The sequence below is a fragment of the Amyelois transitella genome, chromosome 10 (assembly GCF_032362555.1).
Source record: "Amyelois transitella isolate CPQ chromosome 10, ilAmyTran1.1, whole genome shotgun sequence".
NCBI classification, from domain to species: domain Eukaryota; kingdom Metazoa; phylum Arthropoda; class Insecta; order Lepidoptera; family Pyralidae; genus Amyelois; species Amyelois transitella.
The window spans coordinates 6,176,244-6,203,243 of record NC_083513.1 but is presented as its reverse complement, the minus strand read 5'-3'; the positions used below and the strand labels follow the sequence as shown (position 1 = coordinate 6,203,243).

The following is a 27,000-nucleotide window of genomic DNA, read 5'->3' as shown; positions in this document are numbered from 1 at the left end:
AATTTATATAACATACTCCGTCTCTCTCATCTCTACGTGTACTCGGTAGCACCCTCCACAGAAGTGTTTCAGGGTTCGGGGTCCGCCTTCTGACTTAACGTACTCCTTGATTGTGGTTATACACTGACGGAACCAGAACAAACGTCAGGTAACGACCTACTTATTCTCTTGAATAATCCTGTTCTTTGAATGCATTTAACCTCACGTCACAACGTCATCAAATTTCACACATTGTCCTATTATTACATACTAGTACTATATATAAATAAAATCACGCCGCATTCCCGGAGGTGGAGACTGCATTTTTCCACTTGCCACGATCCCTGCATACTTACTTCTTTCTTCCACAATCCTAAGTTCTCATGTGAAACTTAAAACTAAAGCTAGTATTATGGCAAAATGAAACAGACAAGGAAACAACAACAGATTTTATTGAAAAATTACATGACATTTTATCATTGGATGAGTTTGCTCTTTGTACATTTAATGTAGGTAATATTGTCTTACTACTTACAAAAATAAACATCATTTATGTGATAAATAAATAGATTTTTTTATTTTAGTAGTGATAAATAGTTATTTAAAATATTAGTAATTATTTGATTTATTTTATAATTTATGCCGAGGTAGAATAATATTAATACTGCAGGTAATTTTATAAAAAAGAAATTTTTTCTCACTAAACATACACTTATATGTAGATTTACATTACGTCCAACAGGATTTTACCGCATTTGAATAAAACAGTGCAATTTCATGTCAGCAAATCTTTTAATTACCATTTCATAGTTACCATTTTTGACTCGATAAATACTTTCTGTTTAGGTATTTTTTAAATTTTAGAAAAATATTTGTTTAGACTGATTTCTTTACACATAATTATATTCTGATTACTACTTAAATATTTTCCTTGTTATGTTATTTCTTTTTTGTTCTTGGTAAAACAAATGATTATGATGTTTTATTTTTACATTATCTTGACTAGTCAAATATTAAAATTACTACTAATTCTTACCTAGCTAGCTGCTAGCTGCAAGCGCACTTGCGGGCACCTTTTATACACTTGAATTATTTTTATTTATTAATTTATAAAAAACCTAATTACTACCACTCACAGGCTCACGTTGTAGTCGAATCAAACACAATTATATTTAAGGTTTTGAAGGTCACAGGCCGAATTAACACTAAAAATTAAAAAAATACAGTTCGAAAATCCAACATGGAAGAACATCTTCTATATATTAAAGTATTTATTTATTATAAAATAAAGTATCGTTGAGTTACCCCATAACACACATTTCGAACTTACCTAAGAGCTATCTGAATCTGTGATTTGTATTGACGGATATACCTAATTATTTTTCTTTTTTCATAGTAATTATAACTATATTTGCAATATCACTTTCTCACTTATAATCTATCATCACACATATGTAAGTGTCTCTCACTATCCCGGTCTCCCCTGGGATTCATCCTCACGACGTTCCCATTTGTTAGAAGCTCCGTGGCGTTGGAATTATCTGAAAAAAAATCAGGTAAATAAAAAACTCTGAGAATGGTCAAAACATAAATTCTTGACCCAGGGGCAATCTTGTCAATGTTTCTATAGTCCTATAGTGCTATACACTAGAATTTGTAACAACTTAGTGCTTGCGTACAAAAGAGCAAAAAATCTTGTTATAAATCTAATGACCCATTTTTTTATTATTAGTCAGAGAGGTTATATTGTAAGTAACAATACCTGTCCTGATTATGAAATAACATGAATAAGTTTATTGTAGGTTAACCTTTGGGAAAAGATAGAAAGGTTAGCTCGAATATTTTGCAGACTAACTTTCTGACAATTTGTTCCGTCGGCAACTTAGTCGGCAACTACCGTGAAATAAATATAAGTTTTGTATAATTTCAGCGCTAAAATTTAGAAAGAAATGCCGAACAATTTCATTATAATTCTTCAATATTAGAGCAAAATAATAATCCTCAATCTTATTATACTTGTATCAGTTTCTTCAGATACGTACCAATCCTTAAACGTCTTATAGTAGGTACCTATATTAAAAACCTGATGTTTCTTTATTGACATAAGCAACTCGGTACCTAATATTAATCTGTGTATAAATTAACCGTGTAGTTTAGGTTGATAAGATTAAACAATACTGTGAACTATTAACTGAACTTATATGCACCTAGGAATATACCTATACAAAAATATAATAAGAAAATTAGGATTCAAAACTAAACTTAGTAGGTACCTAAGTTTATAAAAGTTAATGGAAGCAACCTTTTATCCAATACAAAAGAAACATAAAATCTACCATTCCGTAAAAAGTTATAGACTTTTTTTACTCTTCTTATATTAAACTCCTAAAGTCGTAAAAGCAAGTCTGAGCAAGTCAGTCGAATCTAAGTTTTATAATCTGTTGGTAAATAATTGTATTTAATCCTATCAATGTATAAGTGAGTGTTAGAATACGAAAGTAACTTTGTGTCCATGCAAATTACTCAGTCAAATGCCGTATTCCTTATCATTAAGTGAATTTTACAAATGTTAATAAGGAATGAATTGAAATATTAATAATGAATCAATATTGTTTGTTGTACAGTTTCTGAAAACATGCTTTAAATGGAAAACTATTATGACCAAATATTCAATCTCAAATTTCATTAAAAAAGACAGATCAACGGGCCGAAGTTAGTCTTAGATGAGAGTCATAAATTTGCCCTCTGTGCCGAAAACAATTTATGAGCCCGTAATTGAATTATCAAGGAAACTCGTAAAAAGGATATAAACACTGTCATTTGAATGTGACATAAAAGTAGTTAATGATTAAGCCAATACTGCGTAGAAGCAATGTTAATAATGATATATCTCCCAAACTTAAAGAAAAAACCTAAATAAGCAACACTGAGGCTCTATCCTTATCGTAACTCACGAGTTTATTCTTATTATAATATTATAAATGTGAGAGTGCTTGTATGTCTAATACGTCAAATGTACTAAACCGATCTCAATGAAATTTTGAGATACGCAGGCGAAAGCTAGTCATATGTATGACAACTTTCAGTCGCGGTTTCAATATTTCGCAAATATCACGTGAACATTATCTAATATTCATAGGATGAAAGGTACATCTGTATTTCTTTTTCAACTCCACTTTAAAAAGTCGAGGAAATTAAGTGCGAAAGGATACAAAATAAAAACACAAACTATCGATATGCCTATCGATAGTATCTTTGTTAAACTATCGAAAGTTGAGCAACACTACTTTGGCATTTATGATGTACCTACTTATTTCCCGTCTAACCATATATACTTATTCAATATATCATGCTAATGCTAAGTAACTATCAAATGGAATGATAATTAAGCTGGATAGCCTGTGCACGTGGATCATGATAAACCGCCGGTTTTCAGCATCAATTATTGATGTTCGTGTTTATTTGCTGTTGTACTCGTATCATATTAATAATTACCTAGTTTTTCTGAACAATATTTTTGATTTAAACTATATTTTGATATTTGTAGGTGAAAAATGTAGGAACACGGTGACATACTTAAAGCTTAAACCTAAAAACCAATGTATCTTTAAAGTCTTACAATAGTTGTTATAACTAACTTACTTATATAATACTTACTTATATAAATTAACTTGTCTCAGACATATATTGCGCTTTTATGGAGAATTTTACAGTTACGACAAATCCTAAGAAACTATTTAAGTATTATTACCAGATAGCTTATAAACTCCGAGGACGCCGAAAACCGGACCATCTTTGTTAATATTTACGCACTTAAAAAAATATATTCAATTTAAACGGCCATCGCTACAATGCCTATATCCTCAGAGTGTCTGGTAAATCGAAGTCATCATCTGTAGGTACATAATTTGTGCCTGTCAAATGTAAGACTCAATGATGGATGGTGATTAAAATCTACTAAGTTCGATCTAACAAAAATTCTTAGAATTTTCCATAACATAATTTTTTTACTAGACAAATTTATTTACCACGAAATTTATAAAAGACGGAGTGAATAATCTGCCTGTATGTGTACCATGATAAATAAATAAAAATAAATCATTAAGTGCCAAACATATTGTTTTTGTACAATAAAGTAGATAGTATTAATAAGAAAAAAACATTTCATTTTGAGTAACTTTAAAAAGAAGCTTTTAATAGTCAGCTAAAGATAAAAAACCCATCAAAATTGCTTTTAATTAAGCTACAACCAATGAAGCGTTGGACATGCTTATTTTTCGTAGTAGCTTTGAACTGTGTCCAAATTAAACAGTAATAAATTGAGACTTCAGAAACATTTCGAATTCATTTAGAAAGATACTTTTTCCTTCGAAGCTTCGGTTCAAACCGTCATCCTCATTTAATAGTGATTAATATTGTCTAAAAAACGCTAATTAATGGAGTCTTTTTGTCTTCGGGCTAAGGGACAAAAGAGTGAAGATAATTTCCATTTTCCGTGTTGGGTTTGAAGGCAAATACTGAAATAATAGTACCTAAATGTTTTTATTAGTAAGAGACAATATAAAAGTCGCCGTGATATATTCTTTTTTTGTATGCCAATCATAGAATAAATATTTCTAATAAAAATCCACTAAGCATTTTAATTTTAACATAATATTAAAATAGAGGACATTTATTTACTAAAACTACATGATTTTTTAAATTCAGACATACCTTAACGGCAACGTAGATACACTTATTGACCTTCTTGAGTCTACTTGAAGCTGTTTTCACAAATATTTCAGCATATTAGTAAATTTAAAAGTTAACCTAATATTTTAAAAACATGTCTTAATATATTCTAAGAATAGCATATTCTTACAATAACTTCACCTTAATTAAACCACTAACAACTATGTAACTCTTCTTTATCCTATGTATATGTGACTAGGACACAATATTAGTATTCTATTCATAGCACGTAATAATCATAGACCCAAGAATAAAGGTAGAAGATCAGAGGGAACCTGTAAAATAGAATCATTAGAAAAGGACAAAACATACCATTAGCAGGGAGGGAGCGAGAGAGGTGGCTTCGCCTCCGCGAATGTCATGCTCGGCTGAAGGAAGAAGGGTCTCGATAATGCCTCTGGCTTACTGTAACAGAATTCAATATGAAATAAGCCTATTTAGAATTTGTAATGCGTAAAGCGGACCAAATTGTAGTCGTGCATAAAGTATTGAGAGGAAAGAGTGACAGAACATGCATGATTAGACATAGACAATATAGATAATTTGATCCCTTTTCTTATCATTACACTTCTCGACTGCGTTCTCAACTGCTTTCTTACTCCGAAATAGGCTATTTTACACCATGTAAAAAAAAATATAAAAATGCACGTATCTTATAGATTTTGTAAAAAATAAAAGAAAAACATCGATCATTATTCATAAAAGTGCAATATGGATTTTATAATTCAATTTAAAAAATCCTCTTTTTTAATCTGTTCTTCAAAAGTCGAAAACGCTATCCGCCATGTTGGGTACTGACGTGACGTCATACTTTTAGTAAACAAATATCGAATCGAAAACATATTGATGATGTCAGGCTCTGTTTATTTTGAAATTTTAAAATTTCTATCACGTTTTTGGGTTTTTACTCTTTAATAATTTAATAGAATCATGGAAGACGGTTTTGTGAAAGCAGACAATATAAATCTACCGAGGATTAATACGTTGATGGTGGCGAAATTTTTTGCGTCCAATCCCGATTTCTGTTCTGCTGAGTTAAGAAATGTTAAAACAGCGATGTAAGTATTTATTGTATTAAACATTCTCTTACACCAACAATATGTATTGTAATTCATTATTACAAAAATCTTTTTACTTTAGTCTTACGTAGAGCCGTATTGTTTACTAAAAGTATGACGTCACGAGTCAAAACAGCATGGCGGATGGCGTTTTCGCGCGAAAATACAAAATTATAAATAATAAATCGTTTTTAGAGCACTTTTCGGCTTCAAAAAATTTTAATAAAAATTCTATAGGTATAACACAGTCTCAGGATTGATTTAAAACAGTTTTCAAAAAAGAGTGTAATAGCCTATTGTCATAATCGTATGTCAGTGTGTTAAAAAAGGTAAATTATTATGTTTCAGAGTGGTCGTATGCTCGCCCTTAAGTCCTAAATCCTGTACTCGATAAATAACAGTCAATTTACAATGAAATATTTACTAAATTTGATTGTTTTTTTAATCTGACTAGCCTTCAAGTCTCGTAATTATTGGCTTTGTCTATCCCGTAAGGGACCGTAAAGATGCTACATGTAGCGGTATAAAATATAATATAGTTGGGCCAATCTAATAAAATGGAAGTCAGAAAATATAATAAGCGTCGACACAGATGTAACATTAACAAAAAACTTCGGATGAAATATGGTTCGTACATTGTGTTATATTAAGTTGGTCAAAGAATAATTCTTGGCTTACCTACTTTGCAGCATTCAATAAAATATTAATAAAGTTCCTTATACATTAAAATACGTGAAATGCTGCAAAGTCGTAAGATGTTGTTAAAGCTACTCGTATCAAATTTAGTTTTTGTGATCAAAACAATAGAAAAGTTCCCGATCAGTAGAGTTATTAATTAACATTTTAGAAGGTAATTGTTTGAATATCCGGTGAAGTAAAAAATACATCAATTTAAAAAATCTTCAGCGGTGTTTTTTATTTTATGGGGAACACTGTGCCAAGTTATAGATAAAGGTTTAATCACACTGACCTTGACACGAATACGAATATTCATGGGGTAACAAATTGGCGGTATTCAGAAAATCCGATAATTTATATTCAAATCATTATTTGGTACCAGAAAGACGCGAGTTTATTTTGAATCGCGAAATTATAGATCGAATTTGCAATAAATGTTATTCAGTGCGAAATGTCATATTGAAATACTAAAAATAACTCATCTCGTAGTTGCCATATATCAACGTAAATGGAGTAGACAGAGCCTTAAGTATGTCTCGACAGATTCAAATGCCGCAGTCACAAAATTTCACATGAAACGAATTTTTATACTAATTTATATTATTTCCTTTATTTAAAATCAGTTTTTTTATTATACCTACGAATAGCAAATGTCTAAATCATGAACAAAGATATCAATCTGCTTGTGTTAATGCGAAAATAATTGGCCAATTTACAAACTGTTCGAAAGTCCTATAACCTATTTTCAGTATTCATGATACTAAGTATAAGCAGAATTTGGAGAATAACTCGTAGGAAGATGAAATAAGTTCATATAACAATGTCAAGAGGCTGCAACCGCGTCTTTTGTTTCACCTGGTTAAATATTAATTTTCTGTGGATTCCTTCGTCAGTAATTTCAGACGTAATTTTCATCTTGTTGAAGATATCAGGAAGACTTAATAATTTTGAACCATTATTGAGTAAATCCTAATAATATATAATATATTTGTAAGAAAAAGAAATAAATCTTTTTTATACAGAAAAGGCGACTGAAATACATATAATCACGTCTATATCACTTGGGGGGAAGACAGAGGCCACAGGCTTTAAAATACTAAAAGGTCATATTCAGCTGGTAATTGAGATTTGATGTCCATACAGGTTGTTCAGACAGGTTGTTGGTACATTTGATAACTACTAAGAATTGGTTAATTTGTGCAAGTCTAAGGAACTCTAGGTGCTTAGTAATAAATTGATCGAGCCAATAGTAATCAAACGTCAAAACTTTTTTGGTTTGTTAATGTTAACCATATGTCAAAACAAATTGTTTACAACCCTTTACTGAATTTTTAACTAGCTATTACAATATTTGTGAGTTCTTTTACTATAGAATGGTAAATACGAGTATGAAGTATTTCATTCGCCACTTGCTTCCGTTGAAAAGGTCAATCTGTTTTTCCGATTTCTATTCTATTTTTGAACCAAATTTTATAACGAGCGTTTCAATACTTTAAATTCACCACCACCGTCTTGCATAGCAAAATTATTTCCAAAATAGAAAAAACAGAAAATAATTATCTAGTCTTTAATAAATGTTTTAGTAAATTTGGCCATGCAGAAGACTTTACATAAGCATAAGAGACAGAACATAAGCATCGTTTTGTCCTGTATAGATGTAATCAACCAGAAAAGAAGTCGCAACAAGAATACCAATCATGTGGTATCAAAAGTTGCAAAACTTCTGGGAAGTAAGAGCAGATGGTACAAACTTGGTCTGCTCGTACAAGAACAAGTCCAGCGATTTCTTATAACTCAAATACCGACTTGTACTCTTTTAAGTGAAATGTTACTCTAGTTTACAAACGTGTTATATTAAACGTACGTGAGTTCTCAGTAGCACGAAATAAAACCTATGAACTTTTATGTATAGTTGTCGAGGAGGAATTTAAGATGCTTACCTACTCATTTAAGTCTCCCTTCTAAACTAATTAATATCTATTTACTTATGAAACATTTGATTTCATTTCGAGCCGACAATAAAATATCTAAGTAGTTAGCGAAGTCTTAGCTTAAGAGTCCTGGAATCTACTATATTAATGCTATTTTCCTTATTTTCATTTTCCTTTTTCACAAAGACCCACAATCTTTGCAGGGGTACCTACGTAACCCTATAATTTATCATTGTAACAAGGTTTGTAATCTGATCATTATTTTTATACCTATATATTATTATTGAAGTTATAATTAGACCACAAATACTAGATCATTCATAAATTGCGCTTGCTTTGTAGGTATTTTTTTTAATACTTAGAAAGTATTTGTTGTTGTATAATAATTATTTTAATTTAAGTACAATAATATTTAAGTGGTTCTTATACAAAGATAACAAATATTTTCTGTTCTTCTTTCCAAGAAATACAAATAGCTACAAAACAAACGTAACTATCTGAATATTTTATTGATATCTACGAAAGTGTGTATTCTTATGAGACTTGGGTGAAAATAACGAACTGTCAGTCTCTTGATTTGACGACTTTTGAGAGGGTTCCATACATACCATGTACATACTCATGTTTTGAATATTACATATTCAATAAATAAACGCCATATAACACCTGTCATATGGAGTGTATTATTGAATGTGTTAAGTGGAAAACTTCGACGAAACATAAAATTGTTTTCATATTAATGAGAACGCTTCCGTGTTTACGACATATTAAGGTTGAAATTAAACCGCGTTTATAAAGTGTGTAAGTTGGGAAAAATAATAAAAAGATTAATTTGTGAAATGTGTTATGACGAGTGACATGGAAGATAGTTGTTTATGTAACAATATCAAGAATTATAAATAACATATGAATTACATTTATCTTAGAATTATTATTATGTAGAATATCAGCCGACCTAAATATTGTATTAATGACAGTCATAGGGTGCAAGACTTTAAATTACTAGGGACCGCTTATTACACGATTGGAAATAACCACATCAAAAGCACAACGTTCGAAACTACACTGAAATGAAAACAATTAACATACATTTAATAAATGTGTACAATTGTTACCTGAAAATGATCTATTCATGTCCAATTTCTTCAAATCATTTGGCGTTTCAGTCTTCGCTGCTCGGCACCAACATAGCACCACTCGGAAATAAATTCGGAACCTAAGACAAGTCACAACAAATTGAAAAATGGTATAAACAGCTAAGTTGAGAGTAAATAAACACAATTATAAAAAGCTCAGACAAACAGGTCTCATTGCTTGTCACCCCATCATCAAACAGTACCTATACTTATGTATAGGGTATAATTTGCCATGTTTTAAAAAATTTTCCTACGAAAATAATTAAAAATAATTTACTTTTCCGATAATTTACAACCTCGAAAGCGGGGAAAGGGAAGCTAACCCGGGACCACGTTTTTTATTTATTTATTTATTTATTTTGACACAAACAGTCATAAGAAACAAAAAGTACAATAATACAGTTTTAAAAAGATAGACCAAACAGTGTCGAGCAATAATACAATAAAAATTGCGTGCTTATAACAAACAGCAAGAGATGGTAAAAGAAAAACTAATTTGGTAGGTATCAGATAAAGGCAATTATGTATATAAAGTAAGAGAAGGACATTGAGTTGCGTAGAAAAACAAATACAAACAGAAATACGAGTAGACATCAAACGGTTACAAGTATGTATATGTAGTATTGTACCTTAGTTTTGTATTGATAACAGCTTATTACGAACTAAATTTTTTGTGGACTGCAATGAGTTTAAAAAAATGTCAACGTCTGAGAAATTTTTATTGTAATTACATAAACAACGGTAGAAAAAGTTATTCCGAGTGTAATTTTTGCGAAGCTGAGGGGGTACTAAGATGTGTAGATTGCGAGAGGAGCGAAGTGGAAGTCGAGCTTTGGATATGAAATTTACTTTCGAAAGGAGTGTAGAAGAATCAATCAAGTTATTTATTATCTTATGTAAAAATGCTATATCGAATTGGGTACGACGGTTCTGAAGGGATAAGATGTTATAGCGATTAAGAGAAATGTTATATGACATATCTGTTACATTATTGCGATAGTTAAGTAACTTGATGAATTTCTTTTGTACTTTTTCTTTTTTTTTTTTGTTTTTCTGAGATAAAAGTAATTTATGTGCTTATCTAGAACTTGAGCTTCTTACTTGTGTTTACTGGTTTATATTGTTATTAAAAAAAGCTAAATTATGTAAGTCCATTAAATTAACTATACTAAATTATAAAATAAAATTACTTTATTATTATTAAAAAATATCATTCATTCAGTCATTCATTTAATCACGTCTGTATCCCTTGCGGATTAGACAGAGCCAGCAGCCTTGAAAGGCTGACAAGCCACCGCCTTAGTCGCCTTTCACGACTTCCATGAGAAAAAGATGGAGTGATCTTTTTTATATTGGTGCCGGGAACCATACAGAACCTTTTCCGATAATCTTAGTCTCCTTAATATTTTACTTAAGATATACGAATTATTTTGTGTGTGTATGCAGATCATATTTTTTGACTTGCCTTATCCCTTTTTAACTATCATTTGGTGTGTCTGTTTCTGTAGGAATAAGTAAGTAGTATTTATTCAGTTCTATGTTACCTGTAACCATGTAAACACGAATAAATCTATAAAAATGCATGCACAACAACACTTTTTCCGTTGAAATTTATTGCACTTTCCGCAAATATAGTTTCAATAATTCATGCTCCGAGTGGTAAGCACTTTAGAGGTAGAGTTGAATATTTAATTCATCTTTTACCGATGGGAAATCACAGTGGCAGTCTAATCAATAAACATTTTATGTTTAAAATGGACCAAATACGAGCAGAATTTCTTTTAATTTTTATTTCTGTTGTGTAAGGAATAAGGGGCATTTCCGTAATTAAAAATCCTTTATTTTGCGTTAAAAAATTAAAAATCAATTCTTAAAACAATTAAAAAGCGATTATTGTATTTCCTATACCATTTTTTATTTATTTAAATTTTATTGCACCAAAACATAAACAATAGGTAGACCTACTGCCATAGGGCGTTCTTTGCCAGTCAAACTTTTCGACCAAACTGACGATGAATGAACTTTAAAAAAACAATACATACATACATACATATGGTCACGTCTATATCCCTTGCGGGGTAGACAGAGCCAACAGTCTTGAAAAGACTGAATGGCCACGTTCAGCTATTTGGCTTAATGATGTAATTTATATATTTAAAAAAACAAAATTAGGAAAATCTTACTTGTTACTCATCCAATAATATATGAGCGGGTTGAACATTGAGTTGGCCATAGCAAGCCAATAAAAGCCCAAGTAGATGTGTTGGGACAATGGAGACGAGGCCAGTGACTGATGGTGGTAGACCAGCACGAAGTACGCGTGGTACGGCAGCCAGCACAGAGCAAACACCATCACCACTAGCACGAACATTCGCACGACCTGAAACAAAAGATGAATTTGAAAATGAATGAAAAAAAAAATAACATACATACATAAAATCACGCCTCTTTCCCGGAGGGGTAGGCAGAGACTACCTCTTTCCACTTGTCACGATCCCTGCATACTTCCTTTGCTTCAACCACATTCATAACTCTCTTCATGCAAGCTCGGCGGTTTCGGGTACTTTTGACCTGACCCTTTACCAGGACGTCCTTAATTTGATCAAGATATGTTCGTCTAGGTCTTCCCACCCCGACCTTTCCCTCCACACTCTCCATGTATATCTGCTTAGTCAACCTGTTTTCATTCATCCTCTCCACATGACCGAACCATCTCAACATACCCTTTTCTATTCCTGTAACTACATCTTCTTTCACATCACAACATTCCCTTATCACGCTGTTCCTTATCCGGTCACTCGATATCACACCCAACGGAGTATGTTGGGTGTGAAATTGAGTGACAGGATAAGGAACAGCTATGAGTTAGAGTTAGCTACTTCAGTTATGAGTAGTTACTTTTTGTATTAAATCTTTATTGGCTCAGCAGTTTTTGAGACTTAGCGTTTAGTTTGTAAGTGAATGAGTGAACGACTGTTTTTCGCTTTTATATATTATATATAAAGATGAATATTTTTTCTTGTTCTTATAAATATATCGAAAAAAATATCACAATTATAAGAATTTGTATAAATATTAATCTAATATATTATGTAAATAATAAAAGCTTTTAAACACGATCTTAATAATAGTTGTTCTAATAGTGCACCACATAAATCATCTCTCGCACTTATTGTAAGCTATTAATGAATTCATTCAGAACTTCAAAATCATTTAAATAACAACTGGTTGTATTAATACCTCAGATTTACAAGTATTAAAACTGTTCTATAATTAACGAATTTCCAACTTGAAGTCTGTGCCAAAAGCTCTGATTCTGCAAGGTTTTGTTAAAATTAAATTGCAAATTATCATGAGAACTAGCAATAAACCAAATTGTGAGCTTTCAGTTGAAAAAAAGTTGCAATAATTAATTTTATTGCCATAAATCTAGTACTATAGGTATGTGTTTCATGATAAAACTCAATACAACTAGGTATTAATGCTTCAAAGCTGTGTAGAAGCTCCTTAGTCGCCTTTAACGACATCCATGGGAAATATATGAAGTGGTTCTATTTTAAAGTGCCAGAAACCACATGGCGTAAACAAACTTTTTAAATATATTAATAAACCAACTAGAGCGATCTGTTACCGCTACATGTATCACAAAACCCATGTAGGTTAAGGTTTAAGGATCTTTATTGACTAACATAGAAATAAATTCACTTACAATGAGTCTTAAACTTTTACAAATCATAGTAAATAATGCCTTAATATATTATATTACTTAATAATCTCTGCCTACCCCTTCGGGAAAGGGAAGGTAGGGTAGGGTAAGGTTCGTATAAATGAAGTATCTATTTAGTTTCCAATTTTATGATCATTGATTTTATTTGAAAACTTTAAGTGCCACGTGAAATGGGATTGGTTTTTATGTGATTTGTCGGGTTCATCCTTAAAATAGTCATTTAGATGGAACTTTTCTCCACAATACCTTTTGACGACATTGGTAAAGAAAGGAATAAGATAGGTAGGTACTTCACATATCATTTGATGATATCAATCACCCTCAATGGAGCTTAACAAGCCCTCTCTTAAGGTGGATTTATACCTTCTTGAGTACAAATGTTGGTGACAATTGTCATATCGATTTTTTTCTACTTTACTTTAGAATAAAATCGATATTCAAATAAGTGTAGTAAAGTTTAGTCCAAAACGTGTTTTACTTAGTGTTTACATTTATTCGACGACAACAAAATTAAATCATTCCTGTAGGTTCAAATACAATAAACTTATTGTATTTCTATTCTTAGATATATTCTACCGATTTATAACCAACTGACACTTTAGACTTTTTGTCAATCAAACATTTTAAATCAACCCTTTCCATACAAAAAATTCTTGCATTAGTTCAATATACATTCATCCGCAAATAGCAGTTCCGTATCTACCATATAATATCATCTATCTATATATTTCTTTCTTTGCCTAAATTTCCAAAGGGTCTAAGTTTATTCTAAGAAATTGATAATAATATCTCAGCTGGGTTGAACTCGTATCCCTTACAAGTCACGTATCATTGTCACGAACACATGCTACTCGCACGGGAATCTCATCGGATTTATGAGCATACGACGCGAAAATTTGTAAATCCTTGAATCACTGACACGTCTTCATTACATGAATGATTTCGTTTGTATAAGGATCTGTTCTTACTTACAGTCCTATGGACATAAATATTAAATTACATAGATAATAAATCGTTCATAAAAAATCTTTGCGTTAAACGCAAAGTGGGTAGGAACTTATAAGAATAAAATGCAAGTAATATATACATATTATATTATTCTGATTTCTGTATGAATACATGAGTCATCAAACATCACAATTTCATTACAAATGAATGAACGATAGATCGATAAGTACTCAAAACGAATACTACTATAACTGTGTCGTTATTATCTATGATGTAGATTTATGAATGATTAACTGTAGGATTACCAATTAGCGTCATCGGAGGAGTCCTAATAAATATATGTCAATAAATTTATGACGTGTTTAATCTAACGTGACACACAAACATGACGTGCATAATCCATTCTCCTGACGTGTAGGCAGAATCTTTATACTATAGTGCTACATCAAAATGATCGCTTTTGCATTCTCTCCGATAGTACTCAGTATTAATTTTATAACAAATAAATTTTTTCTGTTCCAAATATTAATTATATTTGAACTTTTAGACATCCTAAAGTAGTAAAAGTCAATCTGAAAGAAAATATCAAAGAGTTAAGATAACACCAAATATATGCTCTCGTTTGTTACATTACATCCACCGTGTATTGAAAACAAAACAAGCAAAACCAGAGTATGGAAATTTTCGGGTCATTCAAAACTTTCCTCTCCAACAAAGAATCGGAAATGAGGTATTCTTCCTCACACGGTGCCGTTTACCTTGTCCAAGGAAGAGGAAATTAGGGAACGTAAACAGTTTTGTTACACCAAACAGAGTGATATTTGTGTGACAAATAATTCCGTTACATTTTATTGTGTACTTTATTTAGTTCACTGATGTTATTGTATACAGAATACATTTTTTTGATTCGTTTTTGATTTTTTTCAGTTTAACTTGTATGTATCAATGTATGTTAGTTTGTCCGCAATCATCTCGCGTTTCGCTAAACCGATTTTGATGCGGTTTCCTGGGAACTGGGAAGGAGAAGGTTTAAGAAATGATAAAAGACATATGCATGTGTGTATGTAGCTCTCAACAATCCTAACGTCACTTTTTTTAATACTGAGGATCGTGAACACACTTATACATCACTTTGTACCTAAGTGAAGCGATAAATTATTTTAAGTTTGGTTATTCAAAAATCTTGAACCATCGATTTCTAAAAGAAATACAGACTGCATTTATACAAATATACAAATAATAACTCTAATAGTACATTTATGGACAATGTAAGATCTGCTTCAATGATTTACTACAAAATTGCTCTTTATTAACATTATACTTAAAACACAAAAATATGTATCGATTTAATCATTAAGGTAGATAAAGAAGAAGAGGGAAATCTTTAATTGGCCTTGTTTATGTCATATTAATAGTACCTAAATTATGATAGTTTTCTCAATAAATAAAAAGTGATTCTTCTAGTTACACTGAAAGGTAGTTTTATATTCTCAATTTCAGACATTTTCGTTGTCATATGTGTATTTATGTAAAACGTTATACCTACTTATACTTTTAATAAAGAGTTATGATCGTTTATTTGCTGTTCACAAAGTGGTACAAACCAATCTCAACTATCATAAGAACCGCTATGACAGTGTAATATGCACTACAAATGCCACAAAATATTATACATAAAGTCACGCCTCTTTCCCGGAGCGTTAGGACTTTTTACATATTTTCTCTTCTCTATTGCTTTCCACGACCACCCCTGCATACATTTATTGAAAATTTTATGTCCGTATAATGGTTGAATCCCGAAAGAAAAGAGAAGTTAACCCGTAAAATCATAGGAGAATTCCTTGTACTTGGGACAGTAATGATTCATTGGGGAATTTATGACGCTGTAAAAGTATTGTTGTTTAGAGACCTCTTACACGCACGCTTTTACAGAGTTATATTATAAAATAAATTTTATATAATGTGGTAGTTTGAAATCATGAAGAGATGCAGTTTTCATGATCTGTTAACAACAACAAAACAAATATATATTGGAGAAACCGTCAGTACCTAAGTACGTCCATGTGAATGTCCTTACACGTACAACAACTATATACAAAATCAGAAAATGATCGTATTTTAGTTTGCTGGATATCACTTAGGATAATAAATAATGTTAATCGATTTACTTACTGTTTTTATATTAATAGAGTTACCGTTACCCAATGAAGTCATTATAAAGTACAAACCATTTGCAATAATTTTCGGAATGAAAACTGTCTCAAATTCATTAAATATGATTCTTACAATTATACTTAAATAAACGTTTAAGAATCGTAAAGTAACATTATGTGTCAATTTGGTTTGTAATTAAAAAACCCTTTTTAATAACTCAACACAATATTTAGGTACTAAACGCGTCAAAGTTCATCTACAAAACGTATAACATTTACTGTTTCGGTAATGGTTACGTAGGTAAGCTTTATTGGCGAAAATGTTGGGGAGGGCATTCAATTTTACGCGACTCAAAGACTATTTTATGACTGAAGCGGATCTCGGGATAGGCTTTATAAACAACAAGATTACTGCCTTTGTTGTATCATAAAATTAAAGTCTAGTCTATATTACTAACTAATTAGTATGACTTTCTTAATAATCATTTCGGAGAGGTAACTCTTAAAAAAATGAAAATATTTCCGTCTATGTGAAAACGATTTTTTTCGATGGTCACTTACAGAAAATGCTCGCAATCATTTTGATAAAGATATTATTTATCGTTACGTTATGAGGGTCAGCGATACAATAGCGAAAATCCAACTTTGTCACGTTCAATAAAAATCTATTGCGTGATGTATTTTTACTCTTTTTTTATTTTTATTTTTAGGTCCACTGAAAATACTCTTTAATAAACATTACTATGGTGTAAAGTTTCACGAATTAGCAATATAAAGTAGTTAATAAAATACAATAATCTCCCGTTAAAGAAACATAATTCTAGAGTATTAATCAATTAAATTTCATTCATCTTATTTGAAGTGTTTCAATTTAAGCGGTATATATAAGTATAATTAAAGTTCTCAGAGTTTGCACAGGAAAATCATTTTGTCATCAAAACAAAGTAATTATGTTTGAAGTAATTTATTGAGATGTTAATAAGGATTAAAATGCTATACCAGTAAGAGTAATTCAACATTTGTCAACCAACTAATGGAGATCATAAAATAACATTACTCGAAATGTGGATAAACTGTTTTCCTGCCACGTTGGTAGTATTTATCTTGGATTATTATTCTAACAATAGTTAGTAGAGTTATAATCTGTGTGTGTAATAGAAATTCGCACACATACTCATTACTTCGACTAAACATAGTCTCGACTATAGTCAAACAGAACATACTGTAGGTATTTCAACGGACCATATTATCGGTCGCCTTTATAATTTTTAGAGCAGTTTATTTCATAATCAATTGTATATAGATACATACATATAATCACGTCTACATCACTTCCGGGGTAGACAAAGCCAACAGCCGTAAAATACGGATAAGCCACGTTCAGCTGTTTGGTCAAACAGTGACCATCGCCTAAAAGAAGAATCCCAACTTTATATCAAATCCCTTAGTTCCCTTTTACGACATCAATTTTTTTTGTTGGTGCCAGGAACCACACTTCAATCAAGGGTAATTAGGGTTAAACTTTCAGAGATGTGAGGTATGGTAAATTTCCTCATCTGCTTCAAAGCAGAGCGTCCACACGGGGCGTGTTTATTACACAGTCAGATTTCTAACGAAAGTTTTCAAAAGAAAAAGAAAATAAAAGATTGATATCTTTTGAGATAGGTTTTAATTCTGACAGAACATACAGCGACAACACTATTTCGTTTTTCGTTATATCCGAAACAAAAAAACTCTTAATTCTCTTACATGTTACTTGGACTTCTAATTATACTAGAGACAATAAAGAGAATATATTAGTATTTTTGTATATAATGAATTAACTCAAAAACTTCTAGACTGATTTCGACAATATTATTGACACATAAATCTTTAGGAGCATTACTTTTACCTGGAAAATTCCCAGCTAAGCCCCGCGCAGAAGCAAGTACATAACTATACTATTGATAATCATTATTTCAAAAGGACATATTTGATTGACTGAAAGAAATCCCAATTACCATTGTTTTAAATCCAATGACTGTTTTGTAATTTTCTTCTTATGTGCAATAAGGAGTTAACAAACAATCATACAAAACTCTTTAAATAAAGTTATTCTATAACAAAATACACAGCAAAATAAACAAATACAATACCTTTCTTTTAGCCCTGACGACTTGCATCTGGTGATGAGTGCACTCCCCGATAGCCCTGCCCCTGAGGGCCGCACTCATGCGTATGTACGCCCACACCATTACTGACATCGGTGCTACGTACGTCACAGCTAGGAACACGATGTTGTAGCTGCAAGGGAAGGGGTGTAATTGAGAACCTTTTATTACGGTCTGGTGAAAATTAGTCTGGTTTTATAAATTATATATGTATGTAGAGTTTTCAATTAGTTTTTGAAAGCAGAAGTACTACTAGTTAATTATTTATTTTTGCAATGTAGACAACAAAAGAATCGATGTTTGTATAATGTACATAATGTACATACATATAAACACGTCTATATCCCTTGCGGGGTAGACAGAGCCAACAGTCTTGTAAAGACTGATAGGCCACGTTCAGCTATTTGGCTTTAAGAAAGATTAGTATAATGTTATCATACAGGGTATGTTAAGATGGTTCGGTCATGTGGAGAGGATGAATGAAAGCAGGTTGACTAAGCAGATATACAAGGAGAGTGTGGAGGGAAAGGTCGGAGTGGGAAGACCTAGACGAACGTATCTTGATCAAATTAAGGACGTCCTGGTAAAGGGTCAGGTCAAAAGTACCCGAAACCGCCGAGCTTGTATGAAGAGAGTTATGAATGTGGACGAAGCGAAAGAAGTATGCAGAGATCGTGGCAAGTGGAAAGAGGTAGTCTCTGCCTACCCCTCCGGGAAAGAGGCGTGATTTTATGTATGTATGTATGTATGTATGTTATCATACATATTATCACTACATACATATTATCACGTCTATATCCTTTTCGGGGTAGACAGAGCTAACAGTTTGGAAAAGACTGAAAGGCCACATTCATCTAGTGGAATAGAGATTCAAGAGAGTAGTGACAGGTTGCTTACCTATCGCCTACAAGAAGAATCCCAAGTTTATTAGCCTTACCATCTTAATATTTTACTGATATTTCTGTATTTATAATTATAATTCTGAAAATTACTTAATACATAGAAAAAATCTTACCAATAATCAGTTTTCGACGTGGGGTAACTACCGTCTGGCCATTTGATGAAACAAATTTCTCTTTCACCGTTGATATACCTTTAACAATTAAAATAAAATTTAATTTCCGTCATTTTCTGAATCGTTCAATCATTAACTTTCTTTGGAATGATTTCACGGGAACTCCTCAATATCGATTAATTATTTTGAAGGCAAACGATTTTACACAGATTAATACTTAGATTTGTATCAGTAAATATGGCTGACTCAAAACTCCAAATTTGCCATATTTAAGATTATGACCAAAACCTGGTTAATTAATTTTAGAACTGTACTTATTTATGACTGAAACATACATACATATAATCACGTCTATATCCCTTGCGGGGTAGACAGAGCCAACAGTCTCGAAAAGACGGAAAGGACCATTTGAATCTCAACGATGGAATTAAGGTTGCTAGCTCATCGCATAAAAAAGATTTCCACGACCAAAGCCTCGGCAGAAGCCTATCTTTAGTTAAATCGGGTCAATGTCTATACAAAACATCGCGTGATGGACACATCATAAATTTCATAGATTTGACAGAGATATACCTACATATATTTTGAACATGAAATCCGATTTTGAATGATTAACAAAATGGATATTGAGTATTCGAAATTAACTTATGTACGTTGATGGACTTCATTTTTCATTCTGTCATAGCATAACAGACTGGTAACTAAAGAAAACCAAGTGTACCTACATAATCGGTCGCGATATCCGAATAGCTACATTACTAAATTGATGATACTAATCGATACGGCGTTCCTAACTATATTCAAAATTGAATTTAGGATTTTTAAAACTTCGAAAATAATTTCTAAACTTAGTCAATAAAATCCAATAATCAATCAATACCAAGTCAAAAAAAGCCAATAATCACAAGATTTAACCCAATTTTGTTAATCAATCGCCTATATTGCGGTTAATATTTTTATCATCATTAATTACTTTATCATGTCTTTTCTTTTCCTCAAAAAGGTATCAAAAATAACTATGATCATCTATTTTCATAATATTTTATACGAATGTTGTGCGATATAAGTATAGGGCAACAAACGATAGACGATCGAGGATTGTAACCATCAATTTGTTTTATTCATAAAAAAAATATGTATAAACAAATATTTTGAAGTAAAGTAAACATGAACTTGATGTTTTCCTCTGTTATTGTGTGTACTACAAACATATTCAAATCATGCAAGAAATAAAGTAAACAAAAGTTCGACAACGTTCGTTCAGCCAGATTCTTAGAAATAATATATTTACATAAGCGTATTTTTAGTAAAAGTTATGTACAGGAAAAGTGAATTTACGTAAATAACAGAATATTTGATAGTACATCATAACAGCTATTGTAATAAAAAATATTATTTTATTCACAAACCACTCCATTTTTATATTAATACTAGAGGAAGTCCGTGGCTCCGCCCGCGTAAAACTAAAAATCCCGGGGGAATTTCGGAAATTCCTTTATTATTGCACACCAAGACTACACAAGGAACCTAGGCTACATGGCAATTAGCTGGCTAGGACAAAGCGGACTGGGTTATTCGTTGGTCGCAGTCAGTCAGTAACGAAAGAATTTTATTTATATATTAGTACATTATTTTTAACTGTGAACAACGTTTTGTTAGGAAATATATTGTGTGATTAGATTAAACCATATTGTATCCTAAAGTATGGCTGTTGTTGTTTCAAATAAACAAAGAAATAAAAATATATAGATTACATGATCTGATAAAACAATAGCTGTAACGATCACAAGTTACGCAAACATAAGTTTAAAAATAACATCATTTTTATACCGATTAAAGACAGCGAAACTTTTAACAAGCCTTTCTGTTTTTAATTAACATAAAAATTCATTAGAATGCGGAGAATTTTGTTTGTGTGTTGTATAAAAAAACTTTGAGATGTTGCGTAGTTGTTGTGTTGGTGTTGAAGGACAAAACTTAAAATACATATTTATTTAATCCACCTTTATAGAAATAACTTTTTAAATAATAATAATGATAGAGTAATGGTTGTATCGCATTTATTGCGTTTCAGTTAAAAAGATGTTCTATCATATCAACGGAACTGCAGTTCACTTGAAATGTCAACTAAACTTTAGCTTAGTACTAGAATAAGTTGGGTACATAGAAATAAATGTACCTTTAATTTTGTAAGGGTCGGAATGTTGAATGTTATGTATAGTTTGCTTTCTTGCCTCTTCTAAAGCAAAAAGCAAACTATAAATTTCGACCATTTACAAAAAAATTTCAAAGCAATAAATTTACTTACTGTTTTTTGTAAGTGTCAGAATAGAGGAGGCTGGGGAGCGCAAGCAAAGCGCTGGCACACCACACGGTGAAAAGCGCTGACCGCGCCACCTTTCGGCTCAGCCTGTGCTGCAGTGGTTTCACGATAGCCACGTACCTGCATGAAAATTTTTTGCTTAAAACTTATTTGTTATGACCAAAGATTTAGGTACCTATAACGTTATTTTTTTAATAAAAGTAACCTTGGATCTAACTGTACACCCTTAACTGATGAGCTTGCATAAAGATAATGATGAATGAGTGAAGCGAAATAAGTATGCAGGGATCGCAAATGGAAAGATTAGGTCTTTGACTATCCCTTTGGAGTAAGAGGCGTTATTTTATGTGAATTCTTCTCTTACTTTTTTCGTCTGCATATATATATTGTCAAAATGCTAGGCGAATAGCTAGGTACTCGTAGATAAATCTTATGATTGAACAAAAATGAGAAATTTAAATTAAAATCTTGAGAAAATTGTTCTAGAGATCCACTAATATTATGAAGAAAATCCTAAAAATAGCTTTAAATTAAATTCCCGCTTGAGATTAAACGGTATATTGCAAAATAATTCGGAGTCTTTTTAATTCAGGAAAAACTTCTTTCATCAAAATATCAAAACTGTTATTCCAACTCAATAAATATAAGATAAACAAAACTGGGATTGGACTCATATTTTGTCTATAACTTAATCTCCTTTTTTGTCACCGTGCATTTCCCGGCATTGGCACTTCATCTCACACAAAAAAGAATAGGACCACAACATCCCTTTCCCATGGATGTTGTTAAAGGCAACTAAGGGATAGGATTATGAAAATCCGATTCTTTTTAGGGGATGGGCTAGCAACCCGTCACTATTTGGATCTCAATTCTATCATTAAGTCAAAATGCTGAACGTGGCCTATCAGTCAATTATATCTTAAGACTAATCAATCCTAAAAATGCATCTCTTTGACTTAGTTTTGATAAAATAAAATTTTGAAGTGGAGGAATGAGGATAGAGTCCGTTGATCATTCACATTCCGTTGATCGTAATACGTTTCTGTCGGGACTTCCGCCACTAAATTAGAAGTTGACAACTTTATAGCATTCAATTACCGCGAGGTCGGTCAAGGAAGGAATCTTTAATTTGAATCGTTAAGTAATTAAAAGTTCAAATCGAAATATATTTTGAAAATAATTTTGTGCCAAATATTTTATTTTTATTTTTATCATTATCTTTTTTATATTAATAACTATCTATGTAATCACGTTAAAGTAATAACTTACTAAATTAATGTACAATATTTGTTAAATACCTTCAGAGCTTTATATGTAATTATACCTATTTATAAGTACACTTCAAGAACCAAAATATAAAATGAAATAAAATAGGTCATCACAAAAGAGAAAGTGATAAAACGTTTTTGCATTTTATTCAATGTGATTAATCCCTTTAAAAACACTCAAATTTCATAAAATAAAATAATATTTCCAAAAGCATTATTGGAAAAGGGATCATGTGGGATTACGCCCATAGCAAAAAAAAAAAATAATGAATTTGATTTCTGAAGTACAGTTTGCCAAATAAAAAATTTGTACTTTTTGTATACCTATGAATCTTTGAGGTGGTAAATGTTTTTCGTGTTAGGAACCGTGATATTTTTTGATAAGGTAATACAAGTTCAGTTATAAAAGCAAACAATAAAATTGTATACAAACTTGAAATTCCAAGAGCGTAAAAGGTTAAAAACAAAATGTTAAAATCCCAAATCTGTTGTTATCTAACTGCGGTTCACTGTAAAACGGGGCTTATTCTAAAATTAGTAATTCAGGGTAGTCGTTTTGTTGTTACCACCTGGGGACACGCGGAAATGAAAATGGCGAATGAAAAATGAAAATTCCTCTCAAAATGCGAGAGTAATTATTATAAAAATATCACAGCTATTTCCTAACACCCTATAATTTGACGTGGAATAAGAAAACGTCAGAACTGATGAAACTTTCCCTAAGTTTGTGGTTATGTAGTGTGTGTCTGTCAACGAATTGGTGAAATATTGCTGCCGCCAAAATGGTATGATCTTTGTGCTTTGTTAAACATTTTAGAAATCTACACTAATATTATAAAGAGGAAAACTTTGTGTGTTTGGTTGTAATGAATAGGCTCAAAAACTACTGGACCGATTTTAAAAATTCTTTCACCATTCGAAAGCTACATTATCCTCGAGTAACATAGACTATATTTTATTTTGGAAAAAATAGGGTTCCGTAATATTATATAAAAATAATTGGCAAAACAGCGTTTGCCGGGTCAGCTAGTATAAAATATAATATCACAAAAAAATTGTGTGATAAAAAACAAGAAATAATACAAAATAGTAAACACAAGGGATAGGAACTAATAATATAAAATATTATATCCATCAATAAGTTCTAATATTTAGGGTTCTACAGCAATTACAGTTAATGATGAAATTTTCTTAAATTTCAATGCATACTATAGGCATATGGATTTTAGAAATCTGCACAGTACCACTTGTTAAGCTCAGGGCAAGAGCAATGAGACCATTAAATATGACCCTCATATACTAAGTATATTTAGATGAAGACCTAATAATTACATAGGTAATATCTTGTTGTTATCTTTCTTAGATAAAACCTTGGGTCTTCTCTTGGCAAGCCGTTCATGCGATAAATTACAAATTTCTCTAAGCGTGTACATACATTTACGTTTATTCACAACACAGCAAAAATAATAACAGAAAGACTTTTCTCAAATGTTCTCAACATTATTTTTTTATTAACATAAGCATTAACTATGTAGACTTTATTTTATTTCAGAGATTCACACTAAAACAAAAATTAATGATAGACGATTTTTGCATAGTACACTTTATAGTCCTACAATTAGTGATCATTTGTAATATTAATAACAAAAATATGTTTTTGCGATGCTTTTTTAAGCTTTCAGTTCCTTGTTATTTTATAAAAAACAAGTGTCACAGCTTAATCTATTTTGAATATTTGATCGATTCGTACAGTGCACACAGTTCTATGAACAATATTTAGTTTCTCCTCAAGATTTGCGAAATCCTGTGTAACAAATGCATGCTTTCAACATAGCAAGTAGTAGTAATGGAATTATGAACACTTACATGTTTTATATAATTGATATGATATGATAATCAGCCTCGGTAGCGAAGCGGTAACACTTTCCGGCATTTCCTTTGTTTATTTACAATTCCTATTTTTGTAAATATAACCTTCAGAAGTTTCCCAACAAAAATTGTTCTACAAAATTGTATTTGTAGATGCTACGCCGAAGACAGGCGTAGAACCATAGGTGTTTGATGAATGCTACGAGGCAGCTCAGTACAGAAGTAAAAGACTTCAAACTCACCTATCCACGGTAATAGCGACCAATGTGAATACCCCCGCTGACACAGTCAAGTTGGCAGTGAAGTTGCTTGCAGTGCAGGTCACGGCACCGAAGGGCCAATGAGCAGTCACCAGGAACACGAAGTTTGGAGCCCCGTTGAGCGTCGCCATAAGGAGATCAGCGACCGCTAAGTTCACGAGAAAGCAGTTGGTGACCGTCCTCATTCGCCGGTGAGCTGTTGACGAACAAATGTGTTATGATCTAACTATTTGAAAAGCTTGAAGATAAAATCACTAAAATATTACCAATCCTATGATTTTGTTCGGTTCGAAAATATTTCAGTAGATTAATCGTTAATCCCCAATAAAAGCTAACGACATGAATCTAATTAAACGTAAAGGACAGTCATATAATCAGACACACCTAATAATACTGACCTCGTATTGACACCATAACTTTTATTTAATTTCTCTGCCTATATTATGCTGTTATTCAGGCCTAAAATGGCAACGATTGGATTTTATTTTGTTACCTACCTTATGAACATTTTAGCAGATCCCGAGTTTTAAATTAAAACAACCATAAAAGCACACGGCAAGTCAATCGATTTCACACAAATATGGTACACATACATACTATTAGGGTACAAACATCCAATACATCAAAAATCCTTTTATTTTTAAAATATTCAATAACACGATCTTTTTAAAAAAAAAAAAAAAAACAAATTAAAAAAATAACTTAAATCGACTTTTAATGACTTTATGTACGGTCGCGTTCATAATTGCAGTCATAGTTCGCAAAACTTTATAGCTTGCACCGCTGCTATCACTCACACATTCACACAAATAACACAATAAACAACAAGCGGCGAAGCATTGGGTAACGCGCCATCAAGAAGAAGGTAGTGAAAAAAAAAAAAAGTCGCCCGCTAATCAACACAATGACATGCCACACAGCGGAGATCCATAGTGGAACAGTACGAAAATAATGGCTTCATACCGACCAGAATATTTGCGGAACAGTTCGACACATCAGTGGTTACTGTTCGTCGAGATTGCACCGTGAGGGACTGCACCACAGACAGCCAGCAAGAAAGCCGAATTTATCCGAAATAAATAAGTAAAAACGTTTAGAATTTGCTCGGCAGTATTTGAATTTTGACTGGAAAAAAGCGATATTTACGGACGAAAAGTTCGTTTATGTCATCACAACACGGCATTTATGGCGAAGAAATGCAACTCGATATGAAGAAAAAAAAATTGTGCCAAATATGGAGTCTGGACACATATCTGTAAATATGTGGAGCTGGATGAGTGCTGCTGGACCTGGGGAACAGGTGTTAGCAGCAGATAGCAGGACGCGCTACAGCTGCTCATTATGTGCAAGTGCTGCAAGAAACCATGTTACCAACTGTGCGGTGTATTTATCCGATTGATGATATAATAAATAATAAATAATAAATATAATAAATATATACGGGACAAATTACACAGATTGAGTTAGCCTCGAAGTAAGTTCGAGACTTGTGTTACGAGATACTAACTCAACGATACTATATTTTATAATAAATACTTATATAGATAAACATCCAAGACCCAGGCCAATCAGAAAAAGTTCTTTTCTCATCATGCCCTGGCCGGGAATCGAACCCGGGACCCCCAGTGTCACAGACAAGCGTATTACCGCTGCGCCACAGAGGCCGTCAGATATGCCAACAATATCATTTGTGCAAGACAACTGCCCTGTGCATCGAGTCCATATAGTGCGTGAAAGGTTCTGCCAATTTATATTAAAAGTAGATACTAATTAC

The 27,000-nt window shown here is 31.9% G+C and overlaps 1 protein-coding gene across 1 annotated transcript in view; it reads right to left on the bottom strand.

The window, feature by feature from the left end:
- Positions 1-5,022: 5,022 nt before the first annotated feature.
- The window catches only part of LOC106137658 (tachykinin-like peptides receptor 86C), a 28,946-nt gene continuing 6,968 nt past the window's right edge, over positions 5,023-27,000 (bottom strand). The window contains exons 3-9 of the mRNA XM_060946260.1: positions 25,209-25,422; positions 21,815-21,949; positions 19,507-19,584; positions 18,477-18,624; positions 11,697-11,893; positions 9,493-9,593; positions 5,023-5,115 (exon numbers count right to left, since the gene is read on the bottom strand). Of these exons, the coding sequence (XP_060802243.1) occupies positions 5,069-5,115; positions 9,493-9,593; positions 11,697-11,893; positions 18,477-18,624; positions 19,507-19,584; positions 21,815-21,949; positions 25,209-25,422 (920 nt within the window). The 3' untranslated portion in view covers positions 5,023-5,068. The remainder of the gene's footprint in view (positions 5,116-9,492; positions 9,594-11,696; positions 11,894-18,476; positions 18,625-19,506; positions 19,585-21,814; positions 21,950-25,208; positions 25,423-27,000) is intronic.